Raw genomic sequence first — 10,411 nt, 5'->3', positions numbered from 1 at the left:
TTCTCTCCATTTATTAGGGAAATTAAAATTTAAAACACTGTGTGAGGGGCACCTGGGTGGCTCAGTCGTTAGGCGTCTGCCTTCGGCTCGGGTCATGATCCCAGGGTCCTGGGATCGAGCCCCGTCAGGCTCCCTGCTCAGTGGAGAGCCTGCTTCGCCCTCTCCCTCTGCCCGCTCCCCTCCATGCTCTCCCTCGCTCACTCTCTTTCTCTCAAATAAATAAAATCTGAAAAAAAAAAAAAACTACCGCATAGCACTAAACCCGACCATCATGGGAGAAATGTAAAATGTGTAAAAAGAAGAAAAGAAAGGACTTAAACTAAGGTTTATCGAACCCTGCCACCCACCTTCCACACAGCTGAAATGACATCTATAAAAATGACTTAGAAAAGAGGTAAATAACAGTGTGAGAGCAGTGTTTGTTTCTGAACTCCTACTCAAGTTTTTTCAAGTGGGCGGGTGTATTCCAAGAACATGAATGTACCACGGAACTTATTTAGTTCTCTTACGAACATAAGTCAAACTGTCTTAACATAAGCAGAAAACGGGAAGACTAAAAGGATTCACCCAAATCCCGATGCATTTCGGTTTCTCTGCCATCAGGTATTATGACTGGAGCACTTACGTTAACTAGTGTGCTGTTTATCCCTTTCAGAGAAGAGAAGGGCGAATGCCTCATTTCCGCTTTTGATAGCAAATACAGTTAATTAGGGACTTGGGTTCTTTGGTAGAAGAACAGCATACCCATAATTATTTAAACTTGTAGATTTTTAAAAATGTGTCTCTATTGCACATATTTAAGATGGCACTTAAAATTATCAAATATCCTATTTCTTCTCCCCATCTGTTGTTATTTAATGGGACATGGTGATGAAAACACCAAAAACATAGTAAGTGAGGCCATGAGTGGGGTAAACGATGGTCTATATGCCCAGCCATGTGAAGTAATTCAGTTTACGTAGTGTCTAAAAAAAAAATGCTTTAATGAACCCAAGAGATTGAGCCTCAGGTTATTCCTAACCTAGACAATCTCAGAGCCCTTTCAAGGATCCCAATCTATTATTCTCAGGCCTATTTGAGGTATCTCCTGGCATCCCAAACTGGAATATTGGCCCTCAAATTAGAAAAATCTCTATTTCTAGAGATAGTCAACACCAGGCTAAAATCTTCTGAAATGTCAATGTCTAGTTCAAAGAGCATGCAGGCATTATTTGTTTCCCTACCTATTGTCTGTGGTCCTTTAATGTTAGCAAAGAGCCCAAAATAACCATCAGACTTTAATTTTTTTAAGTCTAACAGGTACTAGAAATCCACTAGGTATCATTTCCAAGATAGTTCAGTCTCGGGATCGGTACAGAATGGCCAGTCTGACAATACATCTATAAAACAGACCTATCCTCTTCACTGCTATTGAAAGCTCTGTCTACTATAGATTATAAGACTCTGCAAACTATTGTCAATCATAAAACTACATTACCTTCTCCTTCTTTGATAATATAAATGCACCAACCACTGGGCAATAAAAGGCCATATGATAGCAAAAATTAATGCACCAGGAGACATCTCGAAGGGCCACCAAGATGGTCTCTGAGAAAATAAAATAAGTTGGTCACCAGTCTATTACACACTGCATGTATAAACATAAAAACATACTATTTCATAATTTTGAAAATATAAAACTTAATAACAAATCTCAGTCCTGCTAAACAGAAGGGAGGTATGCTGTACCTAAGAGCATAATTCAGTAAGTAGACTCCCAGGAGTACTTCAGACTTAAACATATAACAAGTATATTGTAACTTCAAAGCTCTAGAGGGTAGGTTTCATTTGGAATACTTTAAGAACCTTGTATACCTAAATTTATTTTAAGTTATTTGAAACCCTGGGACTTAGACTTAAGAACTTCTTACCTGTGACGGAGGCTGATTACTGGTCTGTAATGTGGACGATTTTGCCTATAAATACAAATGAAAGTGATTTAGCTTGGACAAAATGAGAAAAAAATAGTAATTTTTCTATTTCCTATCTTTTTTTTTAAAGGCTAAAATATTAGTTTATTCTGCTAACCATGCTTCAATTGTCCTAAAACCCATACTGGCCAAATAACAAGGTCCCCAAAATTGCTGGCCAAATAAATACCTTTGACATTTTATATTTTATAGTTCAAATTATATAAAATTATCAAAATAAAACCTCAAACTAATCTAAACCATTACTTCTTTTATACTGTTATTACATTACCTAATCAACTTTTCTTATTCTTTAATTTCCAAAAAAATTACCAATTTACAAACACATCTGAGAACTGCAGCCTTGATTATTATTAAAATTATAAATCATATGGGGCACCCGCGTGGCTCAGTCCTTAAGTGTCTGCCTTCGGCTCAGGTCACGATCCCAGGGTCCTGAGATCGAGCCCTGCATCGGGCTCCCTGCTCGGCGGGAAGCCTGCTTCTCCCTCTCCCATTCCTCCTGCTTGTGTTCCTGCTCTCACTATCTCTCTCCCTGTGTCAAATAAATAAATAAAATCTTTAAAAAAATTATAAATCATATCCAAAGATCTGTTTTGAAAATTTATGAAAAACTATAGCACAAGAGGTATGATAAATATGAGAAATGAACTGTTAGTGTTGTAGGTTTATTTTTAAAATTTTTTTCCAGCTTTATTAAGATATAATTTGAGGGGCGCCTGGGTGGCTCAGTCGTTCGGCATCTGCCTTCGGCTCAGGTCATGATCCCAGGGTCCTGGGAAAGAGCCCCGCATGGGGCTCCTGGCTCCGCGGAAGCCTGCTTCTCCCTCTCCCACTCCCTCTGCTTGTGTTCCCTCTCTCGCTGTGTCTCTCACTGTCAAATAAATAAAATCTTTAAAAAAAGATATAATTTGAGATATAATTAATATATATGTGTGATAATTTGATACATACACATATTGTGAAATGATTACCATAATCAAGTTAATTAACACATTCCTGACCTCACATAGTTACCTTTCCTGCGCGGAGGAATACTGTCGGTTTTTCAATGAGATGTATAAACTAAGCAGAAAAATTTCAACTTAATTGAGGAAATTTATATTCCAACTTGGCTCATCCAGAAAACAAGTTTCCTTATACTAATTGTTGGAAACTTATTACTCTAGTTTCTCCATTTATTATAACTTCATAGAAATGGTATGAAAATTAATAAGATCATTCATTGATTGATTGATTCATTCAGTAAATGTTTACTCAGCGTCTGTTATGTACCAGTTACTACTCTGGGTATTAGAAATGCAACAGGGAACAAAATGACAAAAAGTGCTGCCCTAATGGAGCTTATACTGTAATGGAGAGATACAAATAATAATGAACAAATTAGTAAAATATACAGTATATCAGGTAGTGATAAACACCATAAAGAAAAATAAAACAGGAGGGAGGAAAAAAAGATGAAGGAAAACAGGGAGAGGAAATGAGACATGTTGGAGAGGAGAGTCTTGCAATTTTATTTATTTATTTATTTATTTTTAATTTATCTATTTTTTAATTTTTTTAAGATTTTATTTAGTTATTCATGAGAGACAGAGAGAGAGGGAGGCAGAGGGAGAAGCAGGGTCCCAAGGAGCAGGGAGCCCAATGCGGGACTTGATCCCAGGACCCCGGGATCATGCCCTGACCCGAAGGCAGACGCTTAACCATCTGAGCCACCCAGGTGCCCAAGTCTTGCAATTTTAAATAGGGTGGTCGGAATTGCTATTCAACACAGTATTAGAAGTCCTAGCCACAGAAATCAGACAACAAAAAGAAATCAAAGGCATCCAAATCGGCAAAGAAGAAGTCAAACTCTCACTGTTTGCAGATGATATGATACTTTATGTGGAAAACTCAAAAGACTCCACCCCAAAACTGCTAGAACTCATACAGGAATTCAGTAAAGTGGCAGGATATAAAATCAATCCACAGAAATCAGTGGCATTCCTATACACCAACAACAAGACAGAAGAGAGAGAAATTAAGGAGTCGATCCCATTTACAATTGCATTCAAAACCATAAGATACCTAGGAATAAATCTAACCAAAGAGGCAAAGGATCTGTACTCAGAAAACTATAAAATACTCATGAAAGAAATTGAGGAGGACACAAGGAAATGGAAAAATGTTCCATGCTCATGGATTGGAAGAACAAACATTGTGAAGATGTCAATGCTACCTAGAGCAATCTACACATTCAATGCAATCCCTATCAAAATACAATCCACTTTTTTCAAAGAAATGGAACAAATATCCTAAAATTTGTATGGAACCAGAAAAGACCCTGAATAGCCAGAGGAATGTTGAAAAAGAAAAGCAAAGCTGGCGGCATCACAATTCCGGACTTCCAGCTCTATTACAAAGCTGTCATCATCAAGACAGTATGGTACTGGCACAAAAAGAGACACATAGATCAATGGAACAGAATAGAGAGCCCAGAAATGGACCCTCAACTCTATGGTCAACTAATCTTTGACAAAGCAGGAAAGAATGTCCAATGGAAAAAAGACAGTCTCTTCAACAAATGGTGTGGGAAAATTGGACAGCCACATGCAGAAGAATGAAACTGGACCATTTCCTTACACCACACACAAAAATAGACTCAAAATGGTTGAAAGACCTCAATGTGAGACAGGAGTCCATCAAAATCTAAAGGAGAACACAGGTAGCAACCTCTTCGACCTCAGCGCAGCAACTTCTTCCAGAAACATCGCCAAAGGCAAGGGAAGTGAGGGCAAAAATGAACTATTGGGATTTCATCAAGATAAAAAGCTTTTGCACAGCAAAAGAAACAGTCCACAAAACCAAAAGACAACCGACAGAATGGGAGAAAATATTTGCAAATGACATATCAGATAAAGGGCTAGTATCCAAAATCTATAAAGAACTTATCAAACTCAACACCCAAAGAACAAATAATCCAATCAAGAAATGGGCAGAAGACATGAACAGACATTTTTCCAAAGAAGACATCCAAATGGCTGGCCAACAGACACATGAAAAAGTGCTCAACATCGCTCGGCATCAGGGAAATCCACATCAAAACCTCAGTGAGATACCACCTCACACTAGTCAGAATGGCTAAAATGAACAAGTCAGGAAACGAAAGATGTTGGCGGGGATGCGGAGAAAGGGGGACCCTCCCACACTGTTGGTGGGAATGCAAGCTGGTGCAACCCTCTGGAAAACAGTATGGAGGTTCCTCAAAAAGTTGAAAATAGAGCTACCATAGGATCCAGCAATTGCACTACTGGGCATTTACCCCAAAGATACAAATGTAGGGATCTGAAGGGGTACATGCACCCCAATGTTCATAGCAGCAATGTCCACGATAGCCAAACTGTGGAAAGAGCCAAGATGTCCATCGACAGATGAATGGATAAAGAAGATGTGGTGTATATATATACAATGGAGTATTATGCAGCCATCAAAAGGAATGAGATCTTGCCATTTGGAACGACGTGGAAGGAACTGGAGGGTGTTATGCTGAGTGAAATAAGTCAATCAGAGAAAGACATGTATCATATGACCTCACTGATATGAGGAATTCTTAATCTCAGGAAACAAACTGAGGGTTGCTGGAGTGGGGGTGGGAGGGATTGGGTGACTGGGTGATAGACACCGGGGAGGGTATGTGTTATGGTGAGCGCTGAGAATTGTGCAAGACTGATGAATCACAGATCTGTACCTCTGAAACAAATAATGCAGTATATGTTAAGAAAAAAAAAGAAGATAGCAGGAGGCGAAGAATGAAGGGGTAAATCGGAGGGGGAGATGAACCATGAGAGACGATGGACTCTGAAAAACAAACTGAGGGTTCTGGAGGGGATGAGGGTGGGGGGATGGGTTAGCCTGGTGATGGGTATTCAAGAGGGCACGTTCTGCGTGGAGCACTGGGTGTTATGCACAAACAATGAATCATGGAACACTACATCACAAACTAATGATGTAATGTATGGTGATTAACATAACAATAAAAAATTTAGAGAAAAAAATAGGGTGGTCAGAGAAGGCTTTGCTGACACTGGAGCAAAGACCTAAACAAAGAAAACTATGCTCTGTGGCTAAGGGGGGCAGGGTCGGGGGGTTGAGGAGAACAATCTTCAGTAGAGAGGAAGAGCAAGTGCAAAGACCAAGGGTGGGAGGGCACCTGCGGGCAAGTTCGAGGTACAGCACAGAGGCTTGTAAACTGAACCAACAGCAGGAAGTGGTAAGGAAGAGACAGGCTTTAAATTTCCTTCTTAGAAGTCATATGATCTCAAGGACCCCAGTACCCACGATGACTATACCTTACAGGTACAACTAAATTAGTTGCCTCCAGATGTTGCATTAGTCCTCACAGACCATTAAGGTGTTAAAGAAGAGTATAATCAAATTGCAAGTGCTGAAAGAATCTAGACAAGGGAATGATCTTATGATATTATTTGTAATTGTACCTTGCAGGCATAACGATATATTTTAAAGATTTACTTATTTATTTGAAAGAGAGAGTGCGCACGCGCAAGCATGCAGCAGGGAGGGGCAGAGGTAGAGAGAGAGAGAGAGAGAGAATCTTGAGCAGACTGCTGCTGAGCACAGAGCCCGATGCGGAGCCCGATGTGGGGTTCGATCTCACGACCCTGAGATCATGACCCGAGCCAAAACGAAGAGTCAGATGCTTAACCGATTGAACCACTTAGATGCCCCAAGGCATAATAATATTTAACCGGGAGATTTACCTTATGGCACTTTCTTCAGAATAAAGGATAGATTTACAAAATTGGGATCCCTGGTATATGCTGACTTAACTAAGGTCACGTTAGTCCACGTGAATTTGAATGGAATTCAAGGTGACCAAATCCCAATGTGATGACACTATTCTCATTAAAGCAGCAACTACTAACAAATACTAAGGTAGAGTCAGAACTATTAAATGGTAACTATTAGCAGATTTTTTTTCCTATGTAATGAAGGTCTGGAAAGATAAATGAAGATTCCCAAGGACCCTTTCTTCCATCTACGCAGCACTGGCACTAGCTGTATAAGTAGCATTATAATTTTTTGGTTTAATGATATTTATCCATACACGTTGTTAAAAAAAAAATCAGGGACACGTGTGAAAGCACAGTTAGGAAAACTTTCTTCAATGGAGGAGGGGCTATCACTATGGGCATAGGGACTTCTACAGTAGGGGGAGACGGAGGGGGTCCAACTCCCAACGCAGCATGGGCGAGGGGGAATTTCGTATCAAGGAGTAGGGCTGGGATCAGTGGATGGAAAATCCTAACAGGAAACATCAGGGATAAGGAAGATTCTGGCTAAACCGACCTAACAGGATTCGTGCTGAAGACGAGCCAGGGCGATCTCAGACATCACCTGGGCTTGGTGGAGGATGAGGAGCCCGCCCGGTTCAACTGACGGAGCAGGGTTCTTGATAAAACTGGATTTTACAAGGCAGAAGTGGAGAGATGGGCCTGAGAGAAAGTGCAGGAGTCTGACAAAAGTTTAGTCGACCAATGAATTTTTGTTGGTATCAGTGGCTTTTACATATTTAGAAGTTCTATTTACCATTCTATGGCTAGATTAACCTAAGGATTACTGACTTTTTTTTAAAGATTTTATTTATTTATTTATTTGACAGAGAGAGACACAGCAAGAGAGGGAACAGGAGCAGGGGGAGTGGGAGAGGGAGAAGCAGGCTTCCCGCCAAGCAGGGATCCCCATGCGGGGCTCGATCCCAGGACCCTGGGATCATGACCTGAGTCGAAGGCAGACGCTTAACGACTGAGCCACCCGGACGCCCCTACTGAATTTTTTGGAAAAGATGTTTGAGAGGAAAAATCCCATACAGTTGCAACCATTGCAAAGGAAATATGAAGACAGAGAATTATTTAAGTGAGGTCCTCTCTAAGGCTGTGAACTTCCTGAGGGAGGAAACCAAGCTGGCTTACTATCATCGCTATTATCGTCACCATCATCATGTCATGTGACAATATGTAAATGTCACATGAGTGTTCCAGGCACTGTACTATGTATTTTACTTAATTCTCTGAACAATCCTGGGGCTCCTGGGTGGCTCAGCCGTTAAGCGTCTGCCTTCGGCTCAGGTCATGATCTCAGGGTCTTGGGATCGAGCCCCACATCGGGCTCCCTGCTCAGTGGGAAGCCTGCTTCTCCCTCTCCCACTCCCCCTGCTTGTGCTCCCTCTCTCCCTGTGTCTCTCTGTCAAATAAATACATAAAATCTTTAAAAAAATATTCTCTGAACAATCCTATGCGATAGGCATTACCAGTATTTCCATTTTATCGATAAGGAAACTGAGGCATAGAGAAGTAAAGTAACCTGACTGAAGACCACACAGTAAGTGGCAGAGCTATGATTTGAATCCAGGTAGTTTGTTCCAAGCTCTGCTACACAGCGCTATCTCCCATTTCGTTTATGCGTCCACTGCCCAGAAAAGTATCCGGTGTGTGGCCATTCAACAAATATTTATCGAGTGCATGAGTCTCAGGCAGCTTACTGTGATGGAAAGTGCACTGCATGAGAAATCTGGAAAGTTTAGGCATAGAGCGGGCTCTGCCCCAATCTCACCTTCTTCCTCTGCTGAACTAGAGGTATTGAACTAAGTTTCCTTTAGTTCTACAATCTGCTACTATTCTATCATCAATTTCTTTCTTTTTGTCATCCAAATGAATTATGCAAATTTTAAGGAAAAAGTCTTTAACATGTCAGAATCTTTTTTTTATTTGCTTTATGTAAGCCAAGAATAAAACACTTGTAAAGAAAAAAATTAAAAGAATTTTTAGCAGAATTTCCATACCATTAAAAACATTAAGTGTAAACAATATACTCTTTAAAAAAGTCACAGAATAGGAGCACCTGGGTGGCTCAGTTGGTTAAGTGCCTGCCTTTGGCTCAGGGCATGATCCCGGGGTCCTGGGATTGAGTCCCACGTTGGACTCCTTACTCAGCAGGGAGTCTGCTTCTCCCTCTGCCTCTGCCCCTCCCCGCTTCTCTCTCTCGCTCTCAAATAAAAACTCTTAAAAAAAAGATTTTACTTTCAAGTAATCTCTACACCCAACATGGGGCTTGAACCCTCAACCCCAACATCAAGAGACCAACACTCTCTGACTGAGCCAGCCAGGCGCCCCTTAACAGCACTTATCCTTCTAATACTAAGCTACCCTACTTCTACCTCCAACATGGTACTGGTAATTTTACACTAGAAAACTTTTTTTATTAAGTGGCAGTTCGCTTTTGGGTCAGTCTTTTTTTTTCAAGATTTTGTTTTGCTTTGTTTTAAAGTAATCTCTACACCCAACATGGGGACCGAATTTACAACACTGAGATCAAGAGACGCATGCTCTACCGACTGAGCCAGCCAGGCACCCCTGGGTAAGTCTTTTCTTAAGTAAACAATATTTTCAAACGTAAATCCTTTTTATTTAATTTTTTAAAATTACTTTATTTTTTAAAAGTAATCTCTCTGCCCTACATGGGGCTTGAACTCACAACACAGAGATCAAGCGTTGCATGTTCTATCGACTGTGCCAGGCAAGCACTCCTGTCTTTTTTATTGTTTTAAAAATCATTACATTACATTGATTTGTGTAAATCTGATCAACACAGATTACACTTATCTGCTGTTTTACAGGATCGGCAGTGGAGGAACACAAATTCGAAAGCTCACCTGCGAAGCCGTTAGTGTTTCCAGTTTATGAAGTCTCTGAAGGATGTTCTGCATGTCCTCCTGCAGGCGCAGGAGGACGAGAGCAATCTGTTCATTGAGGCTGCCTCTTGACCCTCTGTCGGAGCCCCAGCGTTCCCCATCACCTCCGCTTCCTACTTGCCGACCCTTGGGTCCTTCGCTCATGTGTGGCAGTCTATGCCCTATTTTAAGACAGCAAAATAAGGGAGTTTTAAATAATTGTTATAGAAGTAGCAACAGTGCGTTTTACTCATTTTCCTCTATTATTTCTTTGAGTTCTAAATCTCCAAAGTGGAGTGGAAGCAATCAGGAAGTACACAAAAGACAGAGAGAAAAGAAGTAGATATATAAGCTTCTATTTGTATTAATATACTCAATGCTTTTCTTGCTAAGGTTTTATAATGTACTTATTACACTAGCACATGACGAAATGCATGTAATTCACACATAATTTACATACTTGGGGTGCATTCTCAAAAATTCCTTACTAATGGGGCACCTGGGTGGCTCAGTCGTTAGGTGTCTGGCTTCAGCTCAGGTCATGGTCTCAGGGTTCTGGGATCGAGCCCCACATCGGGCTCTCTGCTCGGCGGGAAGCCTGCTTCTCCCTCTCCCACTCCCCCTGCTTGTATTCCTGCTCTTCCTGTCTCTCTCTCTGTCACATAAATAAAATCTTTAAAAAAAAAATTAAAAATTGAAAAATAAATTCTTGCCC

General features: G+C 40.7%; 1 protein-coding gene across 1 annotated transcript in view; it reads right to left on the bottom strand.

Moving 5' to 3' along the window:
- Positions 1–899: 899 nt before the first annotated feature.
- The window catches only part of LOC113921438 (acyl-CoA-binding domain-containing protein 5-like), an 85,801-nt gene continuing 76,289 nt past the window's right edge, over positions 900–10,411 (bottom strand). The window contains exons 11-13 of the mRNA XM_035729322.1: positions 9,679–9,878; positions 1,911–1,955; positions 900–1,587 (exon numbers count right to left, since the gene is read on the bottom strand). Coding sequence (XP_035585215.1) covers positions 1,474–1,587; positions 1,911–1,955; positions 9,679–9,878 — 359 coding nt within the window. The 3' untranslated portion in view covers positions 900–1,473. The remainder of the gene's footprint in view (positions 1,588–1,910; positions 1,956–9,678; positions 9,879–10,411) is intronic.

This window comes from Zalophus californianus, chromosome 9 (assembly GCF_009762305.2).
Source record: "Zalophus californianus isolate mZalCal1 chromosome 9, mZalCal1.pri.v2, whole genome shotgun sequence".
NCBI lineage: Eukaryota > Metazoa > Chordata > Mammalia > Carnivora > Otariidae > Zalophus > Zalophus californianus.
The sequence above is the reverse complement of the archived record's forward strand: the minus strand, read 5'-3'. Positions and strand labels throughout refer to the sequence as shown.